Source organism: Hakea prostrata, chromosome 8 (assembly GCF_041222555.1).
Source record: "Hakea prostrata isolate BN-2017 chromosome 8, UWA_Hpros_2, whole genome shotgun sequence".
Classification (NCBI taxonomy): Eukaryota; Viridiplantae; Streptophyta; class Magnoliopsida; order Proteales; family Proteaceae; genus Hakea; species Hakea prostrata.
In genome coordinates, this window is record NC_142607.1 from 9452434 (window position 1) to 9467171 (window position 14738).

Genomic DNA, 14738 nt, shown 5'->3' on the forward strand with positions numbered 1-14738 from the left:
AGCTTAGGGACTCAATTAAAGCCTAACCTCAAGAACTAAATGGACAACAAAAACCTGTTCTGATCAGTGTCTGTTATCCAAACCAAAATTGGTTGTCTATGGGTCTGTTATGTTACGATTGAATAAAATATCATCTCAATGAAGTCAAACAAAATGGGCTTCAAGAAAATGGACCCTAGGTTCTCACTTGTACCTTGTTCTTTTGATGGATGAGTTATCAGTTATGAATGTACAACAATGACAACAACAACAAGAAGAAGCCCTATCCCAACTAAATGGGGTTGGCTACGCGGGTAATTGCCTTCAAATCAGCTCTAGTTGAGGCCATCCTAAATACAATGCATATCCTTCTCAACATTTCTCTTAAGGTTATTTAAAGTCTGCCCCTAACCCTTCTAGTTTCTTCAACCTGAATTAAATCACTTCTCTGTACAGTAGCGTCTAAAGGCCTTAGTTCAACATGGCTATGCCACCTCAATTGACTTTCTTGTAGCTTATCATTTATCAAAGCTACTCCTGGACCAGCTCGAATATGATCATTCTTTGTCTTATCCTTCTGAGTTTTGCCACTTAACCATCTTAGCATCCTCATTTTTGTTATATTGAGTTTGTTTATTTGATGTTTTTTTAACAGCCAAACACTTTGCATCATACATCATAGCTGGTCGTAAAACGTTCTTATAGAAGTCTCCTTTGAGCTTTAAAGGAATATATCGATCAAACAAGACCGTGACACATCTCTCTACTTCATCCACCTATTTTAATTTATTGGAAAACATCATCCTTGTGCTATCTTCTTTATTTATGATTGGTACCTAAAGTAATCACTTAATGGAATCACCCTCTCATCAAGTTTCACCACCTCATCATCCGTCTAATGACAACCAAAGTTACACACTAGATATTCCGTCTTTGTTCTACTTGCTTTAAAGCCTTTTGATTCCAAAGTTGCTCTCTATGATTCCAGTTTGGTATTTATCCCTACTTGTGTCTCATCTGCCCAACAATTTCATTAGCAAAATGCATATACCAGTGAACCTTATTTTGGAATGTTTTTGGTTTAATCATCCATTATAGGCGTAAATAAATATGAACTTAAAGCTGATCCTTGATGTAGCTCAATTTTAATCAATAACTCACCACTTTTCCCTCCGCTGTTCTTACACTTGTCATTGAGCCATCATACATATCTTTAACTATGTCAACGTATTTATCTACAACATTTTTTTCTCTAGTACTTGCCAAAGTAATGCTCTCGGGCTCTATCACAAACCCTTTGCTAGGTCAATAAAGATTGTATGAAGATCTTTCTTACACTCTCTATGCCTTTCCATAAGTCTCCTAATAAGGTAAATAACTTCCATTTTAGATCTTCTGGCCTAAAACCAAAATGGTTTTCTGTAATATGGTTTCTTTTTTGAAAAGGGTTTTAATTACTCTCTCCCATAATTTTGTAGTATGACCCATCGGTTTATGTTATATGGTTATGCCAACTTTGAGTATCTCCTTTGTTTTTGTAAACTAGGACCACAATGCTTTTTCTCTAGCATTTTTCCTTATGCTCATAATCTTATTAAACAACTTGGTTAACCAAGATAACTTATAGCTTCCTAAGCTCTTCCATACTTTTATTGGGATTTCATCAACACCTTATGTCTTGCCTACTTTCATCTCCTTAGAGCTTCTTTTACTTTGCACATTGTAATTCTTTGTATGTGAACAGCATAATAAGGCAATTGTATAGACAATAAGATTCCAAAATCATGCTGTAGTGATATCAATGTCCCAAAGTTGTATTAATCTTATCGATCAATGCTGGTACACTATATAAATTAATGGTATGATATTGGCATGTCAACTAAAACGCATTTTGGTCAGTCCGTACTCAGTATCGGGAAATGTAGAGCAATGTGTAATATAATTTAGGAGCCCTTTCTCCTAGTTCTCCTGTTTGCTTCCTCAGGATTTTTTTTTTGTTTTCTTTGTACCTTCTATTGTTGTTTGATATGGCAAATTGGAAATTTCATCCTTTTCTCCCTCCCTTTTAGATTTATTTTTGTGTATTCAGTTTGCGTTTCACAATCATTTCAATGACAGGCTATCTCGGTCCTTAAAAAAGGGGCATATCTGCTAAAGTATGGGCGTAGAGGGAAACCTAAGTTTTGCCCGTTCCGCCTTGCTAATGTAAGTTAAGTCCATCTAAAGCACATTATTAGCTTTATTTGTCAATTTGTTACTGGTTTTCTTCACTCATATTGTTTTGGGTGTTATATCATCATTCTTCATGATTGTTACTTAGTTTGGGAAGGATATGATGTGCTTCTAGATCACCTCATGGACAGCTTTCAGCACCCACGGTAAACCTGTATGTTGACCTAAGGAAAAATTTGAAATTGAGGACAAAACTGATTTCAAACAACCAATACATTGGAGTCACTGATAAATCGTATAAAATTTGACCCCTCCCCAAAGCATAGTTTAGAAATCTCGGCGAGATCTCGGAAAACTCAAGATTTCAAGCCTTCTTAAGATGATATTCAATACACAAAAGATGCACAGTTTTGAATAACTTAACCAGAATTTTAAAATTTTAGAGCATCTCCGTGAAAGCTCAAAATTTTTGATAATGTTGGTCTGCTTAGTAAGTAGTAACATAATCCTAATATTGTATTTTTGACAATGGGAGTTGAGACATGAAAGACTGGGGTTGTGTGGTGTCTATGATTCAAGAAATATATATTGTATTGGTGCCTATGTAATATACGATATTAACACTTTACTATATTTTGTTGTTTGTAACAGAGTAAGTCTTTTTCTATAGTAATTATTGTCTTTATATTTATCACATGATTATGTCTCATATACATGGTCGTCAAAGCGTCCACCCATTTTTGGGTCAAGGCGACCTAGTGTTGCCTTGTCGCCTAGGTGATGCTTTGGTTTTCGTCCCTCTATTGCCTCGCCTGGCTGTCGCCTTGTCGGCTTGACAACCATGTCATGTGGTCATAGCACTTAAACAAGGTGTAGAATAGGAATATGCAATTTCAGGGTTCTATGTTTCCTTTTAAAGAAGGATACAAAACCAAAACACCAAATTAGGCCTTTAAAAAAAATAAATGCAATATATACTTAATACGAATATTAAAATAATTCAAGTAAGACAAAAACAAGTGTTCACATTAAGTTTTGGAGGCAACTATGGTCATTTGTCCTCCGAAATGAGAGAAAAATGCACATTGGTGCATAGGTACCTCCATATTAATTGAACCTCCATATTAATTGAAGGATCTTAAAGTAATCCCTTCAGCCAAAGATTCTGCCACAGGTTCTATGGGTCATAGCTTGAAACTCGGTGAAATCTTTTGGTGGCACCAAAATGAAATGCCGCTTTGTTGGTTGGTTTGGTTTATTTGTGGGTTGGTTTAATTATAAGTTGTGGTTCAAGTTATTGTTATTCAGTTGGTTAGTGAAGGTAATTGTGTAATTTTTTATATTTCACATTATTATAAATAGAAAACTTAGAGGTCACATTGATAACCTAAGGATTCGATTATTTCAACATGGCATCAGAGCCAAGTTAAAAACCAAGGTACTTTTTTTCTTTCTTCCGCCTCTTTCTTCCTCGATTTTCTTTTTTTCTCTCTCTCTTTCCGCCATAGCTAGCATTGTCTCCTCTCCTTCTCATTTGTTTCTTCTTCCTATTGGGTTCTGCAACACCAAGAAAAAACTCGATTTTTTTCTGCTTCTCTCTTTCTTCTTTTTTCTTTTTTTCTTCCGCCTCTTTTTTTTTTTCTTTCTTTCTTTCTTCTTCCGCCTTTGCTCTCTTTCTGGCTGTGTTTCTGCCATTAACAGCTTCTTCCTCCTCTCCGTTCTCCTTTGTTTCTGCTATTCTCTTGTCTAATGCAATGCATATTTTTTTTTTGGAGTTTTTACATCTCCAGGGATATTTCAGAACAAGTTTGAAGACAGCAGAACAACAGGTTTTATCAAAAAAAATTTCCAGCAGATTTGATCAGCCCTTCCATCAGGTTTGCTCAGAATTTTTCAGCAGGTTTGATCAGAATTTTTTAGCAGGTTTGATCAAAATTGTTTTTGGTGGTGTTCTTGGTGAATGGACTGAAGATATGACTACACCGGATATTTTTGCAGTTCCGACAAGTCATGAAAATTATCCCAACCTTCCATCACTCTCTGTTAAGTTCAATGGAACCAATTACTTGATCTGATATCGTTCTGCCTATTTGACAATTATTGGAAGAGGTCTAGTCGGTCATATTATGGGCACTACAACCAAACTTTTGACTGCTGGCATTCTTCAGAATAAGTGGATTTCACATGACTCTCTTATCATGTTATCCTCTTGAATTCCATGCATCCAAATCTTGCCAGGGGATATTTATTATTGGATACAACAACCCAGATTTGGAAGGCTACTAAAGATACTTATGGACAACTAGGGATGATGTGCAGATCTATGAGCTACGAAAGAAGCTTCATTACACCACACAGAAAGAGTTGACCGTTGCCCAGTATTATGATGAATTATGCTCTCTCTAGCAAGAGTTAAACCATTAGGGTGACTACCAACCGACTAATCCTGATGGTGTGGTTGCCTACAAGAAATATATTGACAAAATTCAGGTGTATAATTTTTTGGCTGGCTTAAATGTGGAGTATGATCAGATTCGAGTACAGGTTTTGAGTCACTTTCCCTTTCCTACATTGGAACAATCCTATGCACTTGTTCAATGTGAGGAGAGTCGTCGTCTGGCTATGTTACATAATCCGATAGTGACAAAATCTGCTCTTCAGAGTGTGAGTATGGTGTCCCGAACAGAATTCGTCAAAGATATGGTTAAGTGTGAGCATTGCCACAAGCCCTATTATACCAAAACAACATGCTGGAAATTACATGGGAAACCTGCAGATTTTGAACAAAAAAGGGCTCAAAAGAAGGGTAAACTCAAGGCTCATTATTCAGAAACTGTTTCTATCGCACCTACTCAAGATATCGGTTTTTCCTAGGAAGAGTTGCTTGCTCTAAGGCGCATTCTACAGTCGTCTACCACTGCCTCTGCCATTGCCTCTTCCAATGCCTTGTCAACTGCTCATTCGAATTCCTACCTTGCTACTTCAGGTACCGTATTTAACGGCTTCCATGCTTCTTTAATTTCTGCTCCATGGATTATTGATACTGGAGTGACAGACCATATGACAGGTTCTGCTTCTCTTTTCTTGAATTATTTACCTACCTTAGGGAAAGATAAGGTCCGTATAGCTGATGGTTCTTACTCTTCTGTTGTTGGAAAGGGAACAATACAACATTCACCGTCCCTTTTTTTGTCATCAGTTTTATATATTCCATCTTTTTTTACTAACCTTCTTTCCATTAGTAGTCTTACCAATGACTTGAATTGTACGGTAACATTTTTTCCCTCCTATTGTGTCTTTCTGAATCTGATAATAGGAAGGAGATTGGACGTGGTAAACTAGACCACGGACTCTACTTGTTGGAATCGAATGGAGCCTCTTCTTCTGCTATGCTTGCTACTCCTCATTAGGTCAATTTGTCAGCTCGCCACCAGTGGCATCGTAGGATAGGCCATCCCCCTATAGGAACTCTGAGAAAACTTTTCCCTAATTTGGTCTCATCTTGTCATAGGGAATTTTATTGTGAAGCTTGTGTTTTTGCTAAACAGATTCGTTCAAGTTATTTGCCTTCTAATAATAATATAAGTTCTATTCATTTTATGTTAATTCATAGTGATGTGTGGGGGTCTTGTCGCCGTATATCTATTATTGACCATCGTTTTTTTGTTACTTTTATTGATTGTCATTCTCGCTCCACATGGATTTATTTTTTAAAACAAAAAAAATGAAGTTTTTCAATGTTTTCAAGATTTTCATAATATGGTTTAAACTCAATTCAATGCTGATGAAATAGGAATTGAAGTGTTGTATACTTTTGTGTATTATTCAGAACTTTACAATCAATATATACACAGTTGCTATCTATGAAATAGGAAAGAATATCCTACCTAGAAGATTAGAATAAATGAGAAATCTACCTAGAATAGAAGATTACAATAAATGAGAAATCTACCTAGAATAGAAGATTGCAATAAATGAGTAATCTACCTAGAATAGAAAAATACAATAAGAAAAATACCTGTAATAGAATATTACAATCTAATCTACTTAGATTAAAGATACTAATAAAATATTATGATATGATTCTAAGATTTTCCACACTCCCCCTCAAGCTGGTGAATAGGCATTCTCCATTCCCAGCTTGGATATGCATTTTTGAAAGGCTGAGCTGCTCAATCCTTTAGTAAGTACATCAGCAAGTTGACTATGTGTAGACACATATGGCGTACAAATCAGTCCGCTATCCAGCTTCTCTTTGATGAAGTGTCTGTCAATCTCAATGTGCTTGGTTCGGTCATGTTGAACAGGGTTATGTGCTATACTGATTGCTGATTTGTTGTCATAGTAGAGTCTCATTGGTCCACCCCATTCAACCTGTAGGTCTTCTAAGATAATCTTCAACCAAAGTAATTCACATATTCCTTGAGCCATTGCACGAAATTCAGCTTCTGCACTTGACCGGGCCACAACATTCTGCTTCTTGCTCCTCCATGTCACAAGATTGCCACCAAGAAAGGTTCAATATCCTGTGGTTGACCTTCTATCTACTGCTGACCCTGCATAATCAGCATCAGTGTATGCTTCTAGTATCATTCCTTTATTCCTTCTAAATAAAAGGCCTCTCCCTGGCGTCCCTTTTAAATATTGTAGCACACGGTGAGCTGCATGCAAGTGAATTTCCTTTGGACTGTGCATGAATTGGCTGATTACACTAACTGCATATGCAATGTCGGGCCTTGTGTGAGACAAGTAGATTAGTCTTCCTACTAGTCTTTGATACATCTCTCGGTCCACAACAACATCTTCTTCTGCATTCCCAAGTTTACTGTTGGGATCTATTGGAGTGCTTGCTGGTTTACACGCGGCCATTCTTGTTTCTTTAAGGTGATCAGTGATATACTTTTGTTGAGAGATGAAAATGCCTTGTTGAGAGTGAGCAACTTCAATGCCAAGGAAGTATTTTAATCTTCCTAAAGCCTTGATCTCAAATTCCTTAGCCAAGCATTGAGTCAAATTTTGTTTCTCTTTTTCTTCATTTCCTGTCACTATTATGTCATCAACATACACAAGTAGTGCCGTGACTCCCCCTAATGATGAGTGCTTGATGAACAATGTATGGTCTCCTTGACTTTGCTTGTAACCCATACTAATCATGAGTTTAGTAAATCTGCCAAACCATGCCCGCGGTGACTGTTTGAGTCCATATAAGGCCTTTTTTAACTTGCATACAGTATTAGCAGCTAAATCATTCTCATAACCCGGTGGAACCTCCATGTAAATTTCTTCCTTTAGTTCACCATGCAAGAATGCATTTTTAACATCAAATTGTTGCAAGTCCCAACCATAATTTGCTGCCAAGGATAGTAAGATTCTGATAGTATTCATTTTTGCAACCGGAGCAAATGTTTCAAGGTAGTCAATCCCGTAAGTTTGGGTGTAGCCCTTGGCTACCAACCTTGCTTTGTACCTTTCTAAAGATCCATTTGCTCGATACTTCAATGTATAGACCCATTTGCACCCCACAGGTTTCTTCCCTTCTAGTAACCTTACAAGTTCCCAGGTTCCATTGCTTTCTAATGCTTCCATCTCCACATTCATAGCTTGCTTCCACTCCTTATTGGATAAAGCTTCAGATAAGTTGTTAGGAATCGCAATGGTGTTTAAACTTACCAGAAAGGCTCTATGAGATGGGGGAAAATGTTTAAAGAACAAGAATTGGGCAAGAGGGTACATGGGTTTCGTTGTGCATTCTCTAGTGCCTTTCCTAATGGCAATAGGAAGGTCTAGTTCATTACTATCTGTGGGCACATCAGATTCGGTTTGTAGTGAAGGATTAGTCATTTGTACCTCATTTCCAGAATTTGGATTGGAGTCTTGAACTTCCACTGATTCTGGAACAAGATTCTTCTTCCTTGAGAACACTTTTCCTTTGCCAAATCTCACATGCTCAATATCATAAGTAGGCTATTTCATTTCAAAGTTTGACATATGTTCATGTTGTTCACAGTTTGACACAGGTGAGTCTAACACAAGTTTAGGTTGTTCACAGTTTGACTCAGGTGACATAGTGAAGTATTTGGGAGTGAACTCTAAGTCAAGTAAGGAATTCCCATTCTTATCTTCCATTATTGAATGCTCCCCCTGAAGATGAGATGTGGAAAAATAAGACTTATGTTCATGAAAAGTGACATCAATGGAAGCATAGAACCTTTTTGAAGGAGGGTGATAGCACTTATAGCCCTTTTGAGTGGAGGAATATCCTATAAATAAACATTTGAGTGCTCTAGGATCTAATTTACCCCGATGTGGTCCATGAATATGAACAAATGAACACACCCAAAAATTCGAGGAACAAGGTTATTTGTCGTTTGTAGGTTTGGGTAGAACTGGGAAAGGACATCCATTGGACTCTTGAATCCTAAGACTCTCGAAGGCAGCCGATTTATGAGATGAGTTGCTGTGAGGACTGCTTCCCCCCAAAATGACTTAGGCACATTGTGTTGGAATAGGGAGGCTCTAGTTACATCAAGAAGGTGGCCATTTTTCCGTTCAGCTACTCCGTTTTGTTGTGGGGTATTAACGCACGATGACTCATGTATAATTCCCTCCCTTTGAAAGAATGGAGTTAGAATTTGATTGAAATAGTCTCTGGCATTATCAGATCTAAATCTTTTTTTACTAACTCCAAATTGGTTTTTAACCATGGAATGAAAGCTGGGAAGAACACAACTAACGTCGGATTTGTTTTTGAGTAGAAAAATCCATGAGACACGAGTGCAATCATCAATGAATGATACAAACCACCTAGCCCCAGACACATTAGGAACTCTAGAAGGACCCCAAATATCACTATGAATGAGATAAAAGGGGATGGAACTTCTTTTCTTGCTTAAAGGAAGTGGTACATGCTTGTGTTTAGCAAGCTCACACACATCACAATGAAACTCATCAACATATATGCCTTGAAACAAAGAAGGAAACAAAAGACTGATTACCCTAAAGGAAGGATGTCCAAGTCTATGATGGTAAAGCCAGATTTTTTCTTTATTGGTTTGAGAAGGACTACCATTAGTAGCATGTGATTGGCTTGGTGCCTCAAGGTAGTAGAGTCCATCCCTTTCTCTAGCATGTCCAATCGTCCTCCTCGAATCCTTGTCCTGAAATACACAATGACTATGGTGAAAGACTACATTACAATGTAAATCTTGCGTGAGTTTCTTCACAGAAACGAGATTTGTAGATAGTCTAGGAACATGTAGGACATTTTTCAAGGTGAGGGAGTAGTTGAGCTCAATATTTCCAGTTCCAGCCACAGTAGTTAATGAGCCATCAGCAGTAGCTATCTTCCTACTACTTGGACAGGGAGAATATGTGGGGAAAAGATTTGGTGAGTGTGTCATGTGGTCAATTGCACCTGAATCTATGATCCAGGGGCTTGAAAGAGAATTACTAAAGACATTTAATCCAATAGAAAGTGGAAACTCACCTGAATATGCCAAAGAACATGTGCCTGGTTTTTTGTTAAGGTTGCTCAAAAGAGTTTTTATACGTTCTATGTCCTCCTGATTAAGGCTAGCAACCTCTTTATTAGTGGCTTCGGGTTCTTTGTGCGAGATGTAACATGCGCCTGACCATTATTTCCAGATTGCTCTCCTTTGTGCCCCCACTTTCGGCTAGGAGGTTTACCATGAAGTTTCCAGCATCTTTCCCGTGTGTGACGAGCTTTCTTGCAATAGGTACACCATTTATTGTCTCTGTTTTGCTGTTTGGATTGCCCAGTTTTTCCACTTTCAACAGCAAATGCCTTGTCGGTTGTGGGAGTTGAATGCTCTCCTCCTTGAGATACCATTGCTGAACTATCAACACTTGTAGGCTCTAACATCAGTCCTCTTCTGCTCTCTTCCCCTCGAACCAATGCTACAACTTCATTGAAACACGACACATCTGGTTTTCCAAGAATCTGAACCCTTATTTGGTCAAACTCAGGATTTAACCCAACCAAAAAATCATAGACTCTATCTTGCTCAATATCTTGCTTTACTACTGCAGCATCCTCAGAGCATTTCATCTTAATGACTCGGTAATGATCCAACTCTTGCCACAAAGCTTTCAGCTGGTTGGCATATTCTGTAACTGATTTATTTCCTTGTTTGGCTACTACTGTTTTAACCTTGACCTCATAGACTTGGGCCACATCTCTTGCCTTAGAATACGTCTGTTGGATAGCCTCCCAGATGTCTTTGGCAGTTGCCAAGAACATGCATGTATCACTGATTTCTAGAATCATAGAATTCCACATCCATGCCATAATCATAGAATCTTCTTCGTCCCATGCTTCATATTTTGGATCTCCTTGTTTCGGTCCATCTCCAATCAGGTGGCTCATCTTTCCTTTGCCCTTCAGAATGGTCCGAATGATTTGAGACCATTTTAAATAATTTCTTCCATCGAGCCTGTAGGCAGATTGAATATTTTGCAATTCTCCATTCTGCAGATTTTTGATTGTCTGATCAAATGCAGTCCCGGAAGTAACCTCTCTTGGTTCTGACATACTCTTTGTAGGTGCTTAAAAATAGTATGTGAAATAGTAACCAAAGATGTAGTAGAACGACAGACAAGACGGAGAAAGAAAAAATCTGTTTTTCAAGTAAGGAACAAAAAAAAAAAAAAAACAGAACAGAGCTGAATAAAGAATGACGATAAAGGCCAAAGGAAGAATAATCTCTGTGTGGTGGAAACACTAGAGATTAAAGGCAATGAAGGCCTGAAAGCTAAACAGCAATCCCAAGATTGGTTGGCTCTGATGCCATGACGAAATAGGAATTGAAGTGTTGTATTCTTCTGTGTATTATTCAGAACTTTACAATCAATATATACACAGCTGCTATCTATGAAATAGGAAAGAATATCCTACGTAGAAGATTAGAATAAATGAGAAATCTACCTAGAATAAAAGATTACAATAAATGAGAAATCTACCTAGAATAGAAGATTACAATAAATGAGAAATCTACCTAGAATAGAAGATTGCAATAAATGAGTAATCTACCTAGAATAGAAAAATACAATAAGAAAAATACCTGTAATAGAATATTACAATCTAATCTACTTAGATTAAAGATACTAATAAAATATTATGATATGATTCTAAGATTTTCCACAAATGCCACTGTGATGGTCCTTCGCAGGGACAATAGAACTGAGTATAGTGAAAAAGAATTTTAGAGATACCTCTATGATTCTGGCATATTACATCAGACTAGTTGTGTTGCTACTGCGGCAAAAAATGGAGTGGCTGAACGGAAGAATAGGCATCTTTAGAGATTGCTCGTTCTCTTCTAATTGCCATGAATGTCCCTAACCAATATTGGAGTGACGTAGTTCTCACTGCTTCATACCTCATGAATAGGATGCCTAGTAGAATCCTTGACTTCAAATGGCCTAGTGAGGTCCTTCAATGGACATCTTCCTTTATAGTTCCTCTATGGATGTTTGGTTGTGTGTTATGCCAGAATTTCGACCCACAAGAGGAAGTTGGAACCTCGTGGCCTCTGCTGCATTTTTCTTGGGTATTCTGCTACTCAAAAGGGTTACAAATGTTACCATCCTCCTTCGAGGAAGACAATAGTGTCCATGGATGTCATCTTTAATGAGTTTACTCCTTATTATACACTTCCAGGGGGAGACTCAAAGAGCATAGGTGTTTTTTCCCACTTTGGATGTTCCTATCACATGTAGAGACCTACCAAACCTAATTCAGCCCTAGTTAGAGGTTCAGGAAGAGATTCCTGAACAGGGGGAGCATTGAACTAGCATATATGTAAACACCCAATCTTTCCTTTCCCCATCTGAGCCTTGTGAGGATCCTATCTAGGGGGAGACCGCTCCTATAAGGCACACTATTGAGGTCTTTCAAAAGCAAATTGACCAAAGCAAGGATGTGCAAACCTATCAAAGGAAGAAAACCAGTCAGCAACAGCAGGTAAAGAAGGTTGACATGTTACCAAGGAACAACCTTTCGGCGAAATTTTTCCAAATTTTGCCCATTTCGGTAAACGGCAAACCGAAAATGATGCCGAAAACGAAAGTTTCCAAAAATTACCGGAAAATCGGCGGTTTTCGGCAATTTTCCGTTTAAATCGTCGATTTTTCGGAAAATTAGTGAAATATAGCGAAATTGCCATTCGAATCCTCAAGTAAAACTGAAACACTTACCATATTGCAGAGAAACAGTGATGTAGAGAAAAGAAGTGAGTGATTAAGCAGAAAGGCTTGAAGAAAAAAAATGCTACTTCACACTTCACAGTTGCCGGAGATGGAGATGGTGGCCGTCGTCATCCAGATGGCTTCAAGCTTAAAGAATAGAATAACGTGTTCATGTTCTCCGATCAAAACCTTAACCAGCAGAATCGTGACGATGCTTGAGGAGCTCTTATCCTGGAAAGTGACGACAGAGCAAGGTGTTTCTGTCGATGCAACCTCTGCATATGTGAGAAGAAATGAGAAATGAACCTGAAGCTCTAAAGTTCGAATGAATAGTTTTTAAAATAAAATAAAAGTAGGCATCACGTTGAGGTTTGCTGACCACACACATGGTTGTGTGTGGTAATTGGTAAAATAACTAGAGAAGGGTGATGTGCTACTGCTTACTTTACATTAATGGGAACAAGCAATTAATGCTCCTTAATTTTAGGTTTCTGCCTACTCGAGTACCCAGAACAAACTTACGAATTTAATGGCAAGTTTGGCGAAATCTTGCCGACTCACTGGTTTCGGCAACCGGCGAAACGCGACATCTCGCCGAGATGTCGCTCCTTGCATGTTACCACTCCAATCTCCTAATCCAGATTTAGGTTCTGTAAGTATCCCTGAGGTATCTTCTTTTAACCTCCCTATTGTTGTTAGAAAAGGAATCAGATCGTGTACTCAACATCCTATAGCTAAATATGTTTCTTATGATTCTTTGTCTAACTCTTACCAAGCTTTCATATATGCTTTATCTACTGCATTTGTACCAAAGACTTGGCAGGAAGCCTATGCTGATAAAAATTGGAAGGCAGCAATGGTAGAGGAAATGCAGGCTTTGAAGAAGAATGGTACTTGGGAGTTGGTTACTCTTCCTTTAGGGAAACAACGGGTAGGTTGTAAGTGGGTGTTCATGGTAAAACAAAACATGGATGGTTTAGTCAATCGATTGAAGGCTAGACTGGTTGCAAAAGGGTTCACTCAGACTTATGGAATTGATTATCAAGAGACCTTTGCTCCTTTTGCAAAATTGAATGCAATCAGGGTCTTGTTATCAGTAGCTGTGAATCAAGATTGGGATTTACATCAATTAGATGTAAAGAATGCATTTTTGTGTGGAGAATTGAAAGAAGAGGTCTACATGGAAATCCCACATGTATTCTCTGATAGCAAAACAAAAGGGAAGGTTTGTCGGTTGAAGTGGTCAATTTATGGGTTGAAGCAATCTCTCCGGTGTTGGTTTGGACGCCTCCAAAAAGTTGTAACATTGACAAGCAAAGTAATGTTGATCATACTCTCTTTGTGAAAAGGTTAGGAACTCACATCACGCTTCTTATACTTTTATGTAGATGACATTGTCATCACTGGGAATGATGGGACAGAAATACAAAAGCTAAAGAGCTTCCTCGGCAAGGAGTTTGAGGTTAAAGATCTAGGGAACTCAAGTATTTCTTGGGAATTGAGGTCGCTAGATTAGAAAAAGGCATGTATTTGTCCCAATGCAAGTATATCCTAGACTTACTTTCGAAAGTGGGAATGTTGGGATGTAAAGCCATGGATACCCCAATTGAAGCAGGCATTAAGCTTAAAGAGAAAGAGGGAGTACCAGTAGATAAAGGGAATCAGAGGTTGGTTGGAAAACTGATTTATTTGTCTCACACCAGACTTGACATTGCTTTCTCAGTAAGCCTAGTGAGCCAGTTAATGCATGACCCATACTCGAACTCATATGAATGTTGTTATTAGAATACTTCAGTATTTGAAATCCACACGAGGAAAGGGAATACTTTTGTCACCCTTAGAAAATTTGAAAGTGGAAGCTTATACAGATGCTGATTGGGCTAGTTGACCTGATAGAATATCAATATCAGGATACTGTACATTTGTTGGGGTCAATCTAGTAACCTGGAAAAGCAAGAAGCAAAATGTGGTGTCATTGTCTAGTACAAAGGCCGAGTATAGATCCATGGTTTGAGGAGTATGTGAACTTTTATGGCTAAAGAGTTTATTAGAAGATATTGGGTTTCCTGTTACAAGTCCCTTGATGTTATATTGTGATAACAAGGCTACCATCAGTACAGCCAATAATCCAATGCAACATGATCGTATAAAACATATTGAGATAGATAGATTTTTTGTCAAAGGAAAGTTGGAACAAGGGCTGATATGCATGCCTTTTGTGAGATCTAAAGATCAAGTAGCTGATATCTTTACTAAAGGACGGAAGGAAGGAGATTTCTACCCTATTTTGAGCAAGTTGGGCATGATTATATCTATGCCTCAACTTGAAGGGGAGTGTCGGTTGGTTCGGTTTATTTGTGGGTTGGTTTAATTATAAGTTG

At 38.0% G+C, this 14738-nt stretch overlaps 1 protein-coding gene across 1 annotated transcript in view; it reads left to right on the forward strand.

Moving 5' to 3' along the window:
• Positions 1–14738, forward strand: part of LOC149006738 (PH, RCC1 and FYVE domains-containing protein 1-like) — an 81499-nt gene that overhangs the window by 7319 nt on the left and 59442 nt on the right. Inside the window, 1 exon segment of the mRNA XM_089165715.1 lies at positions 2098–2184. Within this exon segment, the coding sequence (XP_089021841.1) occupies positions 2098–2184 (87 nt within the window).